A 19,875-nucleotide genomic window follows, 5' to 3' on the forward strand; every position below is an offset into this window, starting at 1 on the left:
ATTTCCATATGTAGAGAAATACTTTAAACTTGTAAAAGTTAAGTAATCCATTACAGCGGACATGTCTGCTTTAACTGCTGTCAGTTAGGGAAGGTTACTGTGGTGTCATGATAATGCAACTACAAGAGACTACTGATATGGTCTATTGACAGTATCTGATTGGTTCTGTCCACATGAAAGGCCCTTATTGTTGCTGTTTTGGACAGTAATTACTAAAGAAGGGATGGGTTTAAAATGTGTATGCAATGTTAACTGAAATAAACAAAACAATTACGTTATAAAATAAGTTAAATTCAGTCCTTTTAAAATCAATTCTCGTCAAGGTACAAGTGTTTTTGTTGATCTCCATTTACACAGCTCAATTCTGTGTCTCAAACACATGAAACTCATGACTGAAGGGTGCCATAATAAATAATCTTTTTTTAAATTTATTTTAAAGGCCACATGATTTTTCACATTTTCCATTTAACTGAAGTAACAGGACACCCAGTGTTTCAGAATCTACAAAGTAAATGTATTGGAATTAAAAAAGAAATATAATATTCACAGAGATTATTTTCATAGATACATTATATGGTTAATAGCTTTTTATCTTGATTGCTTGTGACACATCAGGTTTATATGCTATATTACTGAACTAACTCCCCAGAATGCAGATCACTACTGTTACTATACAGACTAAAGCAAAGACATCAGACATCATGGGTGGTTTCTACCAAAAACATAAAGTGCTACTACAGATGATTTTCACTTAGTAATGGAAAACAAGCATTTCAAAAGTGAAGATTATCAAACTACCTCTCAATAAAAATGGAAAAGACATAAGTTAACATTTACATTTTACAGAGTTAATGAAGCAGTGTGTTGTCTGAAGAGGATACAGATAATTCACTTACACTTTAAGGCTTAACATATTGGATTTACGCAATCTGTACAGTTTTATTTTCATTTGCATAAGACAGATCGGTAATGAATGACTGAAGAACAAACTTAATTTGAATAAATCTTAATATCCTGTTTCTGATGAGAAGTAAACATGAATGTAGGTGACAGTTATAGAATAAGCTCATCTTAGAAAACACAATATCAAAACTGAATGTGGGAGTTACCATTCATTTCATTCATACATTCAGCAGGTCAATTAATGCTTTCTCTTATATTCATTATACCAAAAACATATTTTCTCTATAGTATGAAAAAAGGTCCACTGAGTTTTGTGCTAACAAAAAAGAGCAGCATCAAGCTCTGAGACTAACTGAGGTCACATGACTGTGTGCATTGGCTTTTGTGGTGAAAGGAAGATGTGAGGACTATTCAGATTCAAGCTCTGGTTCCAGTTCCTTTTCTATGTCTATCCAGGAGCGTTTCTTGGCGCTGGGGAAGTCCTTTCCTAAAGCACCTCGGGTTAAAGGCCGAGATGTGATCATATTTTCAAGCAAGGTGGTTGCGGGACTTTCCTTGGGTTTAGTATCAGGGCTTTTAAAACTACGAGACAGTCTGACAGGGCTGTCCACGTTGGATTTAGATGGACTCCTTCCTGCTCGCATAACCGGAGGACTCCACAGTTGTGCCGACTTCTTCTTCGGAGGCCTTCCTCTGCCTCGTTTGACTGGCACAGGGTTATCACTAACCCTTCCTGTGGTGTCCTCTGCTTGTGTCTCGGTCACCTCCAAAGTAATTTTTTCACTTTGTCCCTCTTCAACCAGAATAGATGTTTCACTTTCACTGGTGTCCTCTACAACAGTATGTTTTTCATTTTCACCAACAGGGGTAACGGGGTTCTTTCGAGGCCTGCCTCTGCGACGGCGGACTACAGGTGGGCTTGGATCAGGCTCTGGCTCAACAGAAGTAGGAATCTGACGCACATGCTTAAAACTCAAGCAGGCAGTTGCCGCTGTTTTGTTCAAGCCCACCACTGTGCCCCCCTCCTGGCTGTTCTCCACAGCTTGCAGAGCCACTGAAGGCACAGAGATTGATTTGTTAAGGAGGGCAAGCTCAGCCAGGGGGGGTGTTACACTTGAACGATTTGGTTCAGAGTTTGAGGATTGTACAGTTTTGTCCTCCTCCAAAATATGACTGCTTTCTGAATCTGAAGGGTGATCAGATTCAGTAAAACTCTTCTCTTGGTTCTTGGAAATGCTATCCTCACCCTCCTCTCCTTTCTGCTTGGATTCCATAACCATGAGTGTATAGAAGCCTTGACCAACTGTGAGAAAAGAAGAAAATATATATGTAAGAATATAATAATACATATAAATGAAGAGAATTTGACTCCGGGATTAAATCATGGCCAGAGCAGCATATCTTAACTTACTTGGTTTCAGAGATGAGGGAAGTATGATTCTGCCAGTCTTGGAGCGAATCAGAGGAAGAGTAAAGGGCTGTGGAGGGCAAACAGAGGAGTTGTTGGAATTGGGTGCTGAGGATATGGCTGAGGCTCCATCCTGGGCTGCGGTGCCCTGAAGTGTAGCTACAACTGAGGAGACTTTAGGCTGGAAATTGGGCATAACGACCTGGGCTGGGGCTGCAGGTATCTCCTGTTGGCCCTCAAACTTTAGCTGATGTTGACTGCTTTGGCCTGAGGCCACAGGTTCACCTGGCTGGTTCCTTGCCTGTGGTGAGGGTGCAGTGACCTCAGCCTGGGCTGGAGAGGACACTGCTTGGGCCATAGAATGTGGCATGGGTGTCTGTACACTGTTTTGGGCTGCAGTTGTACGTGGGTGAGCCTGAGACGGAGCCTTGTCGAAGTCAGGCTGTAACAGGGGCGTGGGTTGGGGCTTGGACTTGGGAGTAGTGGCTTGCAGAAGAGCAGCTCGGGACTGGAGTAGATGGGAAAAGAAAGGCCTCCATTTCATCGTCTTTTCTCTCATTTTCTGCCTCTCGCAGATGTCCTTCAGCTTGTGTTTAATCAGTGTATCGGACTTCCCTACAAAGGGGAAATTTCATATGACACAAGTTCTAGTAAAGGTTTATTTATTCCATTCAACATATTTTGCTTTTTAAATGTTAACATCTACAACATTTGGAATTTGCTGTTAACTGTGTTACGCTGCTCAAATGATCTAACCATGATTATGTCACTGTAAGCGCAGGATGGTTGACAAGAATGCTCTGTGCTGGATAACAAGATTCAACTAATTCTCTACAACAGCTTTCCATTTAAATAGTAAATAAATTAGCAAAAAGTGAGACAGTACAAAATGCAACAACATGCAGCAACACAAATTGTACAGACCAGACAAAAGGGACAGCTCCTTCACATAGACAGACTGCATCCGAATCAGCCTCCTCTTCTTCTCCTCCAGACATTTTGAGGTCTCAACCAGATTTTGGATTTCTTTTAGGGCCTGCGAACACAACAAAACAGAAAAGACAGAGTGAAGACAGTGACACGGAGCTGTGAATGGATTATCTTGTCAAACTTGAAGTATGAATACTGAAGTGGGGAAATTGTTTATCTGCAAAACAGTTTGTGTGGGCAGCCATACACAGATCTGCACAGATCTTAGAGACGGTTACATAACGTGAGTATATTTGGTAAATCACTCCTATAAGCCAACATCTTAAACTGAGCGATTCAAGCATGTCTGTGTTCTGAGTTCTGTTCTGTCTGAGTTTTTATGGGCGTGGGCTAAAAGTAAGTTTGGTCAGTTTGCATGTAAAGCATGTGCAGCTAAAACCACAGGTTTGCTAGAAGTGGTAAATCAAACTTGGCTCAAACAAGAATTATTTTGCATATGTTTGCATGTCCAAATTAAACTTGTGAACTTGCAGTAGCACAAATTAAATTTACTGGCACTACAGTCATAATTATGCCCTGAATACGTATTTTCTCTACCAGTTACCAGCAACGGGATAAACACAAAATCTACTGCTGAAGTTCAAACAGTTTTGGTTATGAGATACTTAAGTGTGGGTTTTTTTGTCTGAACTCTTCTTGCTGCTTAGAATTGTGCTGGACTCATTGGAAAAAAGGTGATGTCGCGTATTTCTGTGAAACAAACAGTATTGAGAAACATCTGAATCAAAATGTCGTGACAGTTGTGGGGTTGTGTGCTCGTGTTGCTAGGCCACTGTCAATCAAATCAGATCAAGCCCCACCCACACAGTCCTGATGAAGCAGATTAGCTGAGATTTAAACTCTTCATAAATAATACTAAACAAAGTGTTTCTAAACGTTTTTGATTTGATAGTTTCTTATTTAGTCATGTTATAGAGAAACATTTTAAACCCAAGTTTTCAGGGGATTTAACCTGCTCTATTATGATGACTGCAGTGGCTAATTTCTGGCTTTCTGGTGTACTGGTTCTGGTTCTAAAGCTGCTTACAGCACTGCAAATATTTGCATTTGGATACTTGTAGGGATATACGACGAAAATAAATTAATTTTAATTTTTTTTTTTCTCCATATTTTTCCTAGTAGTTCTCGTGTAGTTTGTGGCCCATCATAACTGAATACAAGGAAATCCTGGCTGAGCAGGATGTGGAGCTGACCAATGCTAGGAGGCGGAGCCTGGGGGCCCTGGGGTCACTCTGAAGGACAGTCTGGAGTTTGTCGAAGAGGGTCCTCTGTTCAGAGCGTCTTTGCCTTTCTAGCACAGTGTGGTTCTTTCGCCTCCTTTTATCCTTAGACTCATCATGTCCATCGTCCATTTGATCCTGGAATGAGGAGAGCTGATAATAAATACAAGTAATACTGACACTACGCTGTACTCAAAACAGATAGTATAAATAAAAAACAATTACACTTTCCAGGTTTATTAAGAAAAGATGATGATATAAGGTTGATATTGGCCTTGTCAAAATAATTACTTGGAAAAATATAATATCTATAAAGTCTATTTTGCTTCATGGCTGCTGCATGAGAAAAAGCTGCTACAGCAGTGAAAAGGCCGTACCTGGACGTTGAGTCCCCTCGCTGATCCAAAGTCATCACTGGAATCTCTGAAGGGAGAGAATTTAACAAAACTTTGAGGGCCAAAATTATAATACTTTTCATTAAATAGCAGAGTATGCACAAGTATGCACAGGTCCACATAATGAAAATCCTTTCATTTACAAGCACACGCATTCACATGTATTACCGTGACTCCTGTAATGCCTTGCTGGCAGCTTCTTTCATTTTAGCGATGGCCAGTCCTTGTCTTACTTCTTCTACGGTCTCAACGTCCACTACCTCCTCCTGGAGAAAACAACATTCAGAATGCAGTTTTTTAAAGCTGTAACAATAACTACAGTTACAACAAACACAGGATTAGATATGCTGATTTTGTTTTGTTGGTTATGCATTGTAATTCACATTTTACATTTAAAACCATTAAACCATTTCAGTTTGAGAAAGAAATGTTACTTACATCTTCGTCACCCTCTCCACAGTAGTCAGAGGAGTCGGAGCTTAAGTCCTCTGAAGTGATATCAAGGTTTGATTCAACCTTCTTGCATTTGGCTTCATCGCTCTCATCTGATAGCATCTTTTCATCACACATCAGCTCATGGGAGGATCCAGGTTCCACTGATGTGCTGCTTGATAGGTCCTTAGCTGCAGTAAAGGTGTCCAAACCAAGCCAGTTTGCATCTGAATCAGCTGCTAAGTGCCCAAAATTTAACAAAAAATCTTTTTGTGGCGGTGCTTTATCCATACCAGCCATGTTTGTAGTGTTCACAGATTCTGATTGTTGTGCAGCTCCATCAGTTCCAGGCTTAGGAAGTTGAATGAGGGTGAAGCCCCCGGGCAGGGTAACTCCTGGTAGGTTCTGGTCTCTGGCGCCCTGGTTAGCTGGAGGGCAGATCCTGAATGAATAGGTCCCACTCTGTCCTAGGAAGCTGGGGCTTTTGAGTGATGGCGAGACGGTGAGAGAGACAGGCGAGGACGTGGAGCTGTTCTGGAAGGGGCTGACTGAGCTGCGTTGGCCCGAGACAAAAGTCTGAACAGGGCTGATGGTAGAGGAGTGTTGCGAATACTGTGGCATGGTGATGGGTCCCTTTCTCCAAGAGTCTGTCTGGAATAGCTGAACTGAAAAAACAAATCAATGAAGGGCAGGGTGATGAGAAAGAAATTTCAACATACATGCTTGATTATTATATATTCAGACATTAAAAGAATTTTAATCTTAAAATGAAAAACATGAAAGTGTACAACTGCGAGACTGCTTTCTTCTCAGTCTATGTGTTTATACCAATACTGAAAAGAATGCCAGATTAGGGCTTCTAGGGTTTGTGTGCATTCATTTATTTCTTCCCTACACTTACCAGGAGCCTTGCCAAAACTGAGTCCTGGTTTTATCCGTTGGAAACGAGATTTTTAAGCAGTACATTTAGGTGATGATAATTTAGATTTCCTTGGATGATTTCAATACTCTGCAGTAGCTGCAAGTGTGTCTGTGTTTGTGTGTTCTCAAGTTGATTACCTTTCCCTCCTTTGGGGAGCAATCAGTTTAAAACTAAGTGCTTGTGCTGGGTTCCAGAAATTTTACCTGGTGGTTGTGCTGGTGTCTTCAGATCAGTGGTTTTCCTTGCAATTATAATTGGAGGGACTACTGTGCCAGCAGCCTTTATGTGCAGAGTACCAGGAGTGTTGATTTTGTTTGTAGGGTCTGATTTCTGAGAGTTTATATGAGAAATGTCGGCGGGCGCATGCAGTCGGCCTGTGACGTATGCTGCAAAGCGGTTGGCTGGATGTAGAGATCCCATGTTCCCCAGCAACAGTCTGGCCTGATTGTAAGATTTGCCATTTACCTGTAAAGGACGAAATACTTCGGTATTACTCGCCTACGTTAAAGTTTCCAAGTATATGATTCCCTCCCCCCAAACAATATTAAATGACCTGATGTGTGGTTCCACCCCAGGGAAAACCATATTAATAGCGTTATATACAAATGGCATTTCCTCGAGCCTGACCTGTATAAGTCCATATGCTTGGCAGCCAACAGGTTTGGTCCTGGCTCTCAGTCTGCCAGCAGGTAACACTCCACTCAGGAAGGGTGTGACTCCAAACTGCATCTCTGGTTCTTCAGTTTGGCCATATCCCTCTTCTGCATCAATGTCCCCATCAAGGCTTTTATTGGCATGCTTTTCCTCATCGCTGTCATCAAATTCGTCTTCATCATTATCACTGGCTTTTGATGGTTTACTGATGTGTACCTAGAAGAAGGTTCAGTTTTTAAAATTCATGTTATGAAATGAGGACAAACACGACATTTGAACAATCACCGAGAGCTTATAATATAGAGGCTGGTCTGTTTTTGATCAGCTGTTACCCTCACAACATACAGTAGATTCTGGACTTTAATCACTGGTTACTGCCACACGGATGCATTTCTCTTCAGAGACCTACCCTGTAGGTGACAATGGAGCCGCTGGGCTTCCGCATGAAGATCTTGGCGACAGGGCGGATGCGGTAAGGTCCTATGCAGAAGCCCTGAGACAGCCTATTCCGATTCATGCGTCGACATAAAGCTTCCAGGACCATTTTGCGGTCCTTGTCCCACTGACACGCCGACTGGATCTCTATTTGCTTTCTCGCTTCTGTTTCATTGGATGTGGTCTCCTGAGAAATATTTTCTGCTGGGGGACATAATGCATTATGGTTGTGTATAGCTACAAATATCAGAATATCATGCAGTCAGGCATGTCGGTTAAGAGTAGGAAAACAAAATGAGTACAAAAGAATACCTACAAAAAAAGATTTACCTGCTTTTTTAACAGTCAGTATAGTTCTATGGTACTTTTTTGGCATGTTATCAGTGGTTGTCTTCTGCAGTTTTGCTTTGGTGTTTGGTGTAGAAGTATCAGGGATCTTGGGCTCTATGGTGACATCAGGAGGAGGCTTGCTGTTGAACTCTCTTACACGTGCACATGTCATCATGCTCTCCAAGTATTTATACACTGGATCCTTATCCTCTTCTCGAATCTGAAATCATGATTTTTATTTAAGTTTTAAATAAAAAAAGGGACAAAAAGCAGACAAATGTAAATATAAGCACAGCTTTTTACACTTACTAAATATACAGCTCTCATATCTTATACTCATAATGCTAAATAATCAGCAATATTTACAGTGTGTGTAATGCATAAATCAGGCATGTTTAGTACAAAGGGGGATAAAAGCCTCTATTAAAGCCAATAAGAGAGATTTTATTTTACCGGTTGCATTAGACGAGCTACACTGCCGCGTTTTAGGATCTTTAAAGGGACCAAACACAGAGGAGCACTTCTGGGGACGAAGAGTGGCTCTGGATCCACATCATGAATGTTGCGGTTCCACAGTTTATTAGCATGGGAGCCCGGGCGAGGCTGGACCACATGTTCCATATTAGTCATAGCTGGGGAGAGATAAAAACATCTCATTAACACTTCTGAGTTACTGAGGATTGTGACCAAACTGAGCAGGAAACAAAACCAAATCTATGTAAGAGAGTACTGTGTTAAAAATGTAACTCCTTTAAATAAAATGCTGCTTTCCTGGTAAATTATGTTATGAGTGAAATAATGCAGTGATCCAATTGCTTCAAAAACGTATTTAAAATGCAGTCAAAGTAAAAAATATCTATTCACTACCATCTGTTTAAAAACCATCATTGTAGAAATATAGCAGTCATAATAAAAAGAAGAATTTACACAAATGATATCAAAATAACTTGATCTTACAGTAAACTGGTTGGATCTGTTGTTCACTCTCCTGCGCAGTCATCTGCTTAGTGATCTTGCGTTTGAAGCAGGCACAGCCAAACATGCAGTCAGGCCGCCGGCAGTGGAGAGGACCTCTGTTCAGATGCTGGACACTGGAACACACACAGCCCAGTCTGCAGAACTCCTGACCACATTCAGGTCCCTCAGCTTTAAACTTTGGATACTGGACTACTTTCAAGACCTGACTGGGCAGCATCTGATTAAAAGGAAAGGGGAGTCACCAAAATAATTTCAAATATGAATGTGTGTGCCTTTTCTCCATGTAACATGTCAATCTGTGTGTCTGTTAGCCAATCATTGTCGTCAATACCTCTTACTTACTGATCTACATGTTCAATTATAAAAGCAAGAGTTACTTTCAAAGTTTAATATGAAAAAAATGTGACAAAATATGACATCAAATGACACTGTACACGAACCCTGCTAGACAAAGGACACTTGTACAGTATATTGCATACCTGTTTTGTCAGCATTACAGACAGAGCCACTGACAGCCTGTCTGGAGTCAGCTGTGTTCTGCTCAGACCCTGGTTCAGGGCTCCAATCTCCATCAGCAACAGTCTGAACTGGAGCTTAGTAAAGCCTGAAGGCCTGTGTGTCATCCCTTGGCTCTGCCCAAAGCTCACCGCTGGTCTCTGGCTGACCCCTGTGTGGTATGTAGGTAATCTGAAGAGACAGGATGAACTGTTCATTTTAATTTACAAAGAAATATGAATCATATACTTCTTTGTAAGACAATGGCAGAATCAACGAAGCATGTTTATACGAAAAGCAGGAAAACTCACAACAGCGCTCAGCTTCAAACAAAGTTAAGAGTATGTGCTGCTTTTGAAAGATGGAGCTCTCTAAAAGCTTAAAAATAATTTACTGATACTGATTTAGCAACATTCGTACTATGCAAGTACGTAAGTGACAATATGTAATCCTCCTCAAAGAAAGCATGTTCACATTGTCCTGCATCCAGGGCATAAAGTCAGCATAAAATTAAGCTACAAGTTGTCCTATTAAGACATTAACTCAAAGGTAACCATTTTCCATAAATAAATATAACCATTAAAACCAGCCTTTTTATAAATAGACAACGCTGGTAACAGCTGTGAAACTGTAAAATGGGCATTACAAGAGCAAAGGACAAGTGGAGAGAAGTGTGTTTCCCTTTTCCCTAGCTATTGCATATTCATGTCATCAGCCAAAAAACATAACATTTTAACATGTTTTGTGGCTGATTAATTCAAGAAATTACTTTTTAAGGACTAAAGGGTTCACTCAAAAAGAACTTGAGCTTAAATGATTAATCAATTAGCTGATGGACAGAAAATTAATTAGCAACTCAGCAAAATCAGTATGAGGCAAAAATGCCTTTGATGGTTCAAACTTTTCAAATGTAAAGATTTGCTGCTTTTCCTTGCCTTACATCATAGTAAACTGAAAATCTTTGGATTGGGACTGTTGGTTGGACAAAAAAAAAAATCAATGTGAAGATGTCTCCTTAGGAAATTGTGATGGACATTTTTCACTGTTGTTTTATAGAGCAAACCATTCATTGAGAAAATAATCAGCAGATAATGAAAATAATCATTAGGTGCCACCCTAAAAAGAACTAAATAAAAGTACACAAAAACTGGAAAAATGTGAAATGTGTAAATGATGAGAAATGTGTCCAAAAAAAGTTGAGACCCTAAAAACTAAGACAAATTACAAACGTATTCTTACCTCTGTGAAACAGAACTAGTGTAACTAGACTCAGAAGTAGCCTTTGCTGCTCCTGGCTGCGTATGTGAAGATGCAGACTGCTGTATAGACTGAGCTGCTGCTTGAACACAGCTGTCCAGAGGAGGAGCCGGTGACGTCAAGGCAGAGTAGAGGAGGGGTTTGTGGGAAAGGGGGCATGGTCTGGTGGCCCCCACTGGGAATTTGGAAGCAGCATTTTTATGCTTGAGTACGCTGTCCAGGGTCTTTACGTAGCTGGAGCTTTTGGCAGGCAGCTGATAGACCACCGAGCCCTCAGGGTTTGTGGAGAAGGCAGCAGCACGCTCACTGATATTCTGAGCTTCGCTTTCCAAGTACTCATCCAACATGTTGCTGCAGAAGGCAGATAGGTTCTTTTGTGATCCTTTAGGACAGAAAGAATAAAGAGACTTTAATTTATCAATGAGGACTAATGAATCAGACACAAGTACATTCAGTTGGTTTCAGTACAGTTAATCTTTTGGTAATTAGAATGACTCTACTAATCCCATTGCATGATAAAAGGGACACTGCAGCTACAACAAGACGAGCAAACCTTACCATCACAGTTAGAAGGAGACGTTTCTTTGCTTCTTATGAACTTGCTTTTCCATCCCTTTATTTTTGTCATGTCCCTTGTCTTTCCTGTCCGTGACATGAAGGGTAATCCCTCATCTGTGAAGGAAACATACTGCATTAGCCTTCAGTTAAAGGACACAGCACACTAATATTTAATGCTTCACAATGCTGGTTTAAGTGCTAAAGTAGAAATACAGATTTTTAAGATTTTGATTGGCATTTCATTCTCTTTGTTGAATAGAAAACTACATTTATTTAAGTATACAGTTTGTTCATTGACAGAAATGAAAAGCTTGAAAGTGCTGAACAGCTGTCCACTGGGCAACAAGATTTAGACCTCTGTTAACCACTTCCTGTGGTTCGGTTATCTGTGTTTTTTCTGTTTATTAGGGAAGAAAATTCTCTATCACTTGCCCATCAGTGTAGACACCTCTGGCAAATAAATGTGACCTGGTTCAGTTCACAAGTACCACAATATATAAACACAAATCAACATTTTCATTTAACATGACAGGGAAACGATGTCATTACATCTCTGGACATGGACGGAATGATGAGTACAATCTACACATGTACTCAATCTACTTCACTGGAGAACATGGCATTAATAACACAGTGGACACTGAGAATGTTTTTAAGTATGACCATAAGGAGGAGGAGACTCACATCCTTACTGTGGAGGGCTTTCGGCCCATTCGGCTCCCCCCTGGCCTGTTCGATGGTAATGTCTGGCTCAAGCATTTCAAACACAAGCAGACCATTTCAAAACCATTACTTGGCCATATTCTTAAACTAAGAACCCCTTTCCAGCTTCACCTTGTTTCCTGCATCTCGAGATCATACAAGGCTCTAATCTGACCTGACTGACAAACTACAGATGAGGCTTGCAGGAAGAGGTAATCTTTATTCATAATTCTAATTTATCCGACTAAATTTATCCTACTAAATAGGCTACCTTGCAAATGTGCTGTCTAAATTTAGAGAGAGAGAGATGGATAATTCTACTGTGAGAGAAAGAGAGAGGGAAAAAAAACTTGTGTTATATAAATATGTTAATATGTTTAACAATTCTTGATATCATTTCATTACGGAAATACGGGGTATAATTACACAGGGCCCTTATCACTTTTCCCTTATGTATCTATGGATATGCAGAGGGCAGCATGCCCACGGCGTTGGCTCCTATTGCGGCTCAACAGCGCTGTTCTTAAGGTCTGTATCTGAACACAACAACAGTAATCCTATGTGAGGAAATGCATGTTTAATGTATTAGACAAGCCAGACAAGCCATCACGTCTGGCTTGTCTGCCCTCAGGTGAAAATATAGTAAGACATTTAACTGATGCTGAAGTCCACGGCAAGTTTTATAGGGGGGTCTGTTTACATTTTGCCAGTGTTAGTGCCTACTCCATAATAACTGTTCAATTAAATAAATAATTGTAATCCTGATTTTACACGAACCCTGTCAAAACACACACCACCCAACACTTCTGTGTCCAAACCAAGCCAATTAAGTTCCCCAGGACAAGAATGTACCCTCAATCAAGCATGCACAAACTGTCAAAGATCAGTCTAACTTACCACCCGGAGACAGAGCCGTGGCATTGCCTTGTTCTGGTCGGTTTGGGGGAGGTAGCGGCAGATGAACCCCCAGATACTGCAGGTCGATGGACTTGGTTGGGTCTAGGGAGCTCAACTTCAACCCCACTAGAAAACGGGACAAAAAGGAGTCAATGAGAGAAAAGTATTTACACTATATTACTTTGCATAACCTACTTAACCACTGGTATGTTTATGTGTGTTTGTATGAACTCACCCTCCTGCAGCACGGGATGGATGACCTGTCTGTGTTTGAGAACTCTGAGGTCCTGCAGCAGGATTGCCTCCAAGCAGGCTCTCTTCTCCTCACCAGTCTCTGGAATCACCTCCACTGAAACACCACACATTTGATTCATTGATAGTTAAATAAAATAGAAAGAGGTGACAAGAGGTTTATGCAGGATTTTCATTAACATTTAAGATAGGCATAACATTCACAGTATAGCAGCACTATGGTCAGCCAAATGAAAGCGATCTTTACATTGCTTACTTGTTTGCTTCAACTGCATCGGTGTTGTTAGGGAAACTGGAGATGCTGATGATTTGCTAATGGCTGGCTTGTCCCTGATGTGAACCTCGAGAGCTTCCTGTCACACAGAAGAACATTATTGCTTTAGAAAAAACCTGAGAAAAACATGAAAACTTTACAGAACTTTTACTACTGTGCACCCAAAATCATTCTGGTATGCAACAACAAATGCCATCTCAGGAATGTGTGTAGCTTCAGTGAAAACTCACACTTATTTGACATTAGGTGGATAACTGGAGGAGACACCACACCTCACCAAATAAAAATAAATCCTTTGGAGATATGTGCAGAGCATGCTTTGCAGTGTTTTACCTTTGAGGTGAATGACACAAACAGCAGGCCTTCTACATCATCCAGCTCCGGTTGCATAGCGACAGTCAATGATGGGCTGCGGACTACCGTAGGGGAGGCAGCCACAGCTTTCCACTCTCTTCCCCGCGAATTCGCCCAACGTCTGTTGATCCTCTTCCTCCTCTTGCGGCACTCAGGTGAGGATCCCGGGGTGGACATTGGGGAAGGGGGAGTAATGGATATTGCTTTAGGCGTTACTTTAAAGCCTCGCTGCACCTTAGGGGTTACACTGACGGCATGAGTTTCTTCCGCGGGTTCCGCAAGTGGACGTTTTTGAACAAGCACAAGCTCACGAAGGGCATGTTTGCCTCTTATACAGGGGACATATGGTTCATCCTTAGTGGCATTGGTAGACATTATGGGCTTCAGGACCAGTCTGGTCTCTAGCTCATTTGAGAGAGAAGCAGCGACGGTGTGATTCTTCGTGCTGTAAGACAGTAAAAAGGAACACTGTTTATGGATACAAAGCAAATAAAAGAAAATGATTTAATGATGATCTCATTATAAAGATATATATATTTGTGATGGCCCAGCATGTGGCAATGGTATTTTAATAGGCTGATTCCAGCAGTTTAATTGATGAAAGACCACCCATTTTCCATCTTATGTCTATGTACTCCAGCACATAGATGTAAGCTCCAGTATCCCCAAAATCCTACACCTGATAATGCAGTCATGGGAAGGAGCAAGAAACTTATTTGGGCCCCAAGACCTCCAAGATTTCAAGAGTGAGACTATAACACCAGGGGATGGACACTGTAGCACAACACAATGTAATCCAATCCAGTACAACAGCCCTGCAATAAATACTAATTTTGAAACTCATTGTATTCCGTTCATATAATCCTCAATTTTGGTTGAGAATGCAAAACAGCCCTCAATTCAAATCGGCTGTAACTTTTGAGGCCGTGGTTTGTGGTGATGTTAAGCAAATGTCCTGCTCCTATTCAGTTTTGTTGAAGGTCTTTTTGGGACCACTGCACTGGACATCATCATATGTAAAATGTAAGTTGTTCTATCTACCCACTATAAACATGGTTGTTCCAGAAAGTGACCTGCCAGAATTTATCACCAAGAGACATACCAAATTTTTTCAGTTGAATGATTGGGTCAAGGTTGCTTTGATGACTTTGTCGAACTGGACACAGAAGTGGATGTATGTTTTTTCCCCTATCAGTTATTAACACAGTTATAATAGGATGAAAGCAATGAGACTGCCAACATTTTCTTAACACTAAGCTTATAATACAAAAACTTAAGACAAAAAGCACGATGAATATATATTTTTTAGTTGTGAATGACAGAAAAACTGAAAAAAGCTTTTCAAATGGTTCCCTAAGTCTCACATGGTCAAATGCTATATGTAAATACACTTCCTGGCCACTTTATTATGTACACCTATACAATCTAATGTAATCCGGTACAACAGCTATGTCACATATTCTACTTACCAACCCTTCTTACCAAGCTTATAATGGCCAGTTTTTGTTAAAACTTGCCGAGAGTTGTTAATTCAGAGGTCGTAGTTAGTGGTGCTGTTGTACTGGACTGCATTATATTGAAATGTGTTTCTAATATTCTTCCTCACTCAAGTCTGTAAATGGGGTGGGCAAAACATTAGAAATATATCTAGTCCTCTGACAGGGTCAATCAAAACTGGACATTATTATCTCATTATTATCATTTATGGCATAGCTGTTGCATTGGATTGCATTAGATTTTACATGTGTACCTAATAAAGTGGCCACTGAGTGTATATTAATGTAGACAAATACATAAAAACTATATTACCTCAGATCCACAACCTCCTCCGTGTTTTCATTGAATTCAGCAGGTTTTAAATCAGAAGGCTGAGTGTCTGTCTTCACCACAGGTTGAGCCTCTGTAGTGACCCTGTTTAGGCGGGAATTGTTCCCGTCCTCCCTAAAGCCTTTTGCAAACGGATTATGACTAATTTTCAGCTGGGTGATCCGAAAGTTCTGATAAGTTGTCACAGCCATGAATTCAGTTTGCGGAAAAGTAAAGGTCATGCTTTCTGGTCCCATAACCACAGGCTGGTCAGGCGTGGGTACATCCCCATCTGGGACAGGTATCACATGTAGCCTAGGAATGTAGCGATGCATAGATTGTAGGATTATATGACCCTCCTGATCTTGAGAATTATTGGTCAGTTTGAGTTTGTAGAAGGACACCAAGCCACCCATCCACTCTGAGCCTCGACAGGGTGAGTAATGGTGGGAAAATGCCCGGAGCAGACCCTGGGTCTGGTGTTCTGCTGGTCCAGTGATCTCCCATTTGGATGTGCTCCAGCGGTACCTGTACTGGTCCGATGGAACTATGGACAGAACCAGACTGTACTGTCGCTCAGGATCTAGGCCAGCCAGGCGATATCGGCAGTAAGGGAACATGCGGCGCCCCTGTTTAGTGAGAATCATCTCAGTCCCACAGCTGTAGAACTGCTTCCACACACTGTTATTCTCCAGAGTGACACTGACACCTTTGAAGGTCAGCACAGCAGGAAAGTCATTTTCCAGGTCTGGACTGCCAAATGTGGTAGATGGCAACACAGGCATCGATGGTGGTGATTCTGAAATGTTGACATGGCTTGTCCCTGTGCATGTTAGGGAGTCTGACGCTGATGCTATACGTGAGGTAGCTGGGCTCGTTTCAACAGTCCCATCAAAGGTAGTAGGTGATGTTACAGCAGGCTTGGCTGGGCTAGCTTCAGCAGGTGAAGACAGAGGCAAGGTGCAGTCATTACTTGCCATGGAGACAGCTTTTGTCTCAATCACGGTCTCACTAGTGAAATTAGGTCTCGTAGTGGTTAGAACACGAGGAGTTGAGGAAGGGATATTTGTAGGAGGAACTGAGGAGGGGGTGTTAGTCAAGCTCCCCTTCTCATCCTCCAATGCATGAGGGTCCTCCATTGATGTGAATACAGAGTCTGTGACAGGCATCACCAATGGCTGTGGTCATCCCACTTCATTTGATATCTAACAGAAAATGATATAATAATAACAATGTTAATTATTTGGTTCAGAAGTCCAACATACATTTCAGGGCTAATGATCTTTGTGTCCAATAGGAATTCAAATAAGAATCAAACCTTTTCAGAGGATAGGCCACACCCTCCTGAAAAATAGATTAGCTACTAATGGAGAAATTATCATTTATTTACAACCTTGGGCCTTATGTGCTCCTGTGATGAGCAGGTGGTGACTTGTTTCACTGTGTAAGGATATGTAAAATGCGTTTTTATAAACGATATGTAACATGAAAAGCTATATATAAGGCCTGCTTTGTCACTGGGCTTAAGCAAGGAGTTGGGGATGCTTAAATATTTCTCAAATTTGACCTTAAGCGTGGCATCCGTTTAAGAGGATGATTTGTTGTGATGTTGTTGCATACCATTATTTGCAATAACAGACTACAGAATAAAATACTTAACATGTTAAATGAAATCTGGACCAGAGCTCAAAACCACAAATACTGAGCCACCAGGTGAAAATGTAGTAGGAATTAAGGAAAGAAATAGATTAAAACAAACTCACAAAACAAATACGCTCCCACATCCTTGGCTTGCACACCTTAAAAATCATCATTATGTGACTAATACTAAGTACAGTAATAAATGACACAAAGGCGGTGACGTCTGAGTATCTTTTAAGTTTAATATCTAATTTCTCTTCGCAGTATGAGAAAAGTGGACTTTGCCTTCGTGAAGTGGGCTGCGAGACCACTTCAGTCTGACTGACCAATAGCATGCCTGATAACACCAAGCCGAGGACATGGCTGAAATGCTCGGACAGGCCTGTATTTTAAGTATGAACAAGACACTAAAAACTGACATTTCGTAAATCGTTTCTACCTTTGCAGCCGAAATGAAATCATCTCCGTCGACCACAGAGGACAAGCTAAACACGAAACCTGTTTTCTTGTTGTCCTGCCCTCCTCACGCGGGTCAATTTACTAATCACTCAGTCACACCAACACACAGATGCTGTAGTCTAAAGGTGTTAATCGGCCGAACCAGTGCATCAAATAGGTTATTACCGGCATGTTTACAACACTAACTCCCAACAGTTCTCCGTGTAACTATTTTTCCTCCTAAAATAAAAAGCCACGCTAAACATTTAAGTTGTTTGATAACAGCTCTTTCTTCCTCACACACCGCAGAGAGGAAGGCCGCCCGCTCCACCACTCACCAAGTTGGAAAAGTTGCAGGTTTCACTAACGCCTCACCTTTCAACATCGGTTGAATGCCTCGTGGCCTACCGGGGCGATATAATAATAACGTTCACGGTGAAACTCCAACTGTTGCACGTCGTCGTCGCCGTTGATAGGGCCTCGGTGAATCCCTCGAACATAAACACGAACTGGCAAATGGAGGCCGAGAGCCACGCCAGTGTGCTCGCATCGACCGACCCGAGCGTGCACGCAGTGGAGCCAAAGCGCATGCACAATATCACCCCCCTTCAATGGCGCGTGATTCCCGGGCCGCCAGCGCGAGGGAAGCGGGAGTCCACCATCCCGGAGATGTATTTTTTCGCTTGTTCCCACCTCGAGCTCAGTCCGCGCGCCGGCAAGGACAACTCTCAGCAAGTTTGCGCGAAAATGTTTCGTATGTGTAATTCCTGAGCTCAGAGCACAGAACCGACACTTTCTCTTCCTCCCTTTGTATTTTCTTTACTTCTTCTACCTTTTCGATCACATTTCCATTCTCACCCTCTCTGAACCACATACTCCTCTCTCTCTCTCTCTCTCTCTCTCTCTCTCTCTCTCTCTCACACACACACACATACACACACATCCGTGCTCTCGGGCTGTGACGTAACACGTTCACCATGGCGGTAGAGGTCCAGTAGCCAATGCGCAAGCTCCCTTCGGATGACTTTACGGGCCAGTCTTTTCATCATGGTGTCAGTGGCCTGAAAATTAGATCTAACCCCCCCACACAAAAAGTTATTTTGTAGCATGGGACAGTCAGTGCAGTTTTCTTGTTAATACTCCCTCGCCACATTGTATCAAAATTGACCTGCACAGTCTAAATCAATAACTTACGGTTTACCTTTAAGTGCTAAAAGACGCGCCGCAAAACAACGTTGACTTGCTTTGTTTCTCTAATAAGATGGCGGCGAGAGGTCGCGGTTAAAAAGGGAATATTTGCCCAAATAAAACTTTTGCGTAGCCTACTAATTAAATAAAGCAGCTAATTACTATTTGTTACTCTTTAGCCATGGAAGGCTCTCCATAAATTTGGTTGCACGGGACATTGGAGCGATTGTTGGGCAGTGGTTATTCATTGGGTCACAGTTAGTAGCTAATTTAATGTTTTGAAGCCTAAATTCTTTACAAAAAGAAAATACAGATGCAGTAGATGCTGTTTAGCCTAAATGTTGCCTATAGCCTTCCCATCTTGGTCAGAATGTACATTGTTTTGAAACTAGTATAGGCCTACTAGAAATATGATAAATACGCTAATACGCTAATCTAACTGAATGCTTGCTCTATGAATTATTAACCCAGATCAACCTAATCTTTAGCAAAGCTATATAGCCTTTAATTTAATGTTGTGGGCTGCTGGACTCATCTACTAAATGAATGTCCTCGTTTTAAAATATCATGCATTTTCCAGAAACTATATCACTACCCCCAAAGTGATGTCTAAACTTGTGAGATACTGCACATGTGGCCACCAAAACCTCCTGCTGGCGACAGAATTAATAAACCAAACAAATGAGGGCGCTGACAGCAGCTCACTGTTCCAGTCGGCTCAAATGCATCTAAATGTGAATGAGAAATGGAAGATGGCTTCAATGTCCACAGTTCTGAATCAGGGGCGATGGGAGAGGGTTGGGCTATGGCCAGTGGCTTGATGCAACAAGCACAAATATTTAAATAAATAAATGAACCCGTAAATAAATATGGCGAGTATGCATCCCGACTGTTATGTATGATTGTGGACATGGGTTTAACGCCAAATTATATTTTCAGTTGATTAAGTGAAATGTCATCTGAGATCGTTTGTGTTTTCTGGCTTGGAAATAAAACACAGAACAACAAACAACACGACTTCCCTTCAAACACGAAGAGCTGCAATGTAGGTTTATAATTCAGCCTACACGCGTAGAAAGACTGAATTATCACAGCGTCAAAAGTAACATGTTATTAAGCCAACAGGGCGGGGTCTAACCAGGACTAGGAAGTGGGAAAGAAGCCCACCCACATAAACCTTTTGTGCTCCACGTGGAGATCTCGTGGCGATGTGCTGCAGCCTGTTCCTGCAGGGCAGCTCCCCATGCTCAGTTACTCCCAAAACCTGTGCAGTCATTCGGCAAATTATGGACAATATATATATTTCTATATTTGGTCGTGAGAGACATACAGTCAAAGGCTTTTAC

General features: G+C 41.5%; 1 protein-coding gene across 8 annotated transcripts; it reads right to left on the bottom strand.

The window, feature by feature from the left end:
- Nucleotides 1–400: 400 nt before the first annotated feature.
- magl (MAX dimerization protein MGA-like) lies at nucleotides 401–18,247 on the bottom strand. Of its 8 annotated transcripts, XM_044170251.1 has the most exons (23): nucleotides 17,717–18,247; nucleotides 15,266–16,467; nucleotides 13,436–13,901; nucleotides 13,076–13,181; nucleotides 12,812–12,925; nucleotides 12,577–12,702; nucleotides 10,978–11,091; nucleotides 10,402–10,801; nucleotides 9,147–9,354; nucleotides 8,647–8,884; nucleotides 8,143–8,321; nucleotides 7,690–7,909; nucleotides 7,334–7,563; nucleotides 6,898–7,140; nucleotides 6,474–6,735; nucleotides 5,642–6,013; nucleotides 5,355–5,539; nucleotides 5,085–5,182; nucleotides 4,899–4,944; nucleotides 4,495–4,659; nucleotides 3,236–3,347; nucleotides 2,315–2,926; nucleotides 401–2,206 (listed from the first exon to the last, which is right to left on the bottom strand). In XM_044170251.1, exons 2-23 carry the CDS (start codon nucleotides 16,429–16,431, stop codon nucleotides 1,311–1,313), a joined length of 6,558 nt encoding a protein of 2,185 aa, XP_044026186.1. In that variant the 5' UTR covers nucleotides 16,432–16,467; nucleotides 17,717–18,247; the 3' UTR covers nucleotides 401–1,310. The 8 variants fall into 8 exon arrangements, with proteins under 8 accessions (XP_044026186.1, XP_044026185.1, XP_044026184.1 ...); XM_044170250.1 differs by having other exon boundaries at nucleotides 5,355–6,013; nucleotides 13,085–13,181; nucleotides 17,717–18,246; XM_044170249.1 differs by having other exon boundaries at nucleotides 5,355–6,013; nucleotides 7,334–7,560; nucleotides 17,717–18,246.
- Nucleotides 18,248–19,875: the final 1,628 nt, after the last annotated feature.

Source organism: Siniperca chuatsi, linkage group LG16 (genome assembly GCF_020085105.1).
Source record: "Siniperca chuatsi isolate FFG_IHB_CAS linkage group LG16, ASM2008510v1, whole genome shotgun sequence".
NCBI lineage: Eukaryota > Metazoa > Chordata > Actinopteri > Centrarchiformes > Sinipercidae > Siniperca > Siniperca chuatsi.

What these genes read in the sequence shown, in the direction of transcription:
- magl (XM_044170243.1), bottom strand. Translation starts at nt 16,431, where the DNA reads ATGCCTGTCACAGACTCTGTATTCACATCAATGGAGGACCCTCATGCA. An exon ending in CACGGCTCTGTCTCCGGGTG is followed by an intron (nt 11,092 to 12,576) that starts GTAAGTTAGACT and finishes TTTCCTTCACAG; the next exon opens with ATGAGGGATTACCCTTCATG. An exon ending in ACTGACTGTTAAAAAAGCAG is followed by an intron (nt 7,564 to 7,689) that starts GTAAATCTTTTT and finishes TATGTCCCCCAG; the next exon opens with CAGAAAATATTTCTCAGGAG.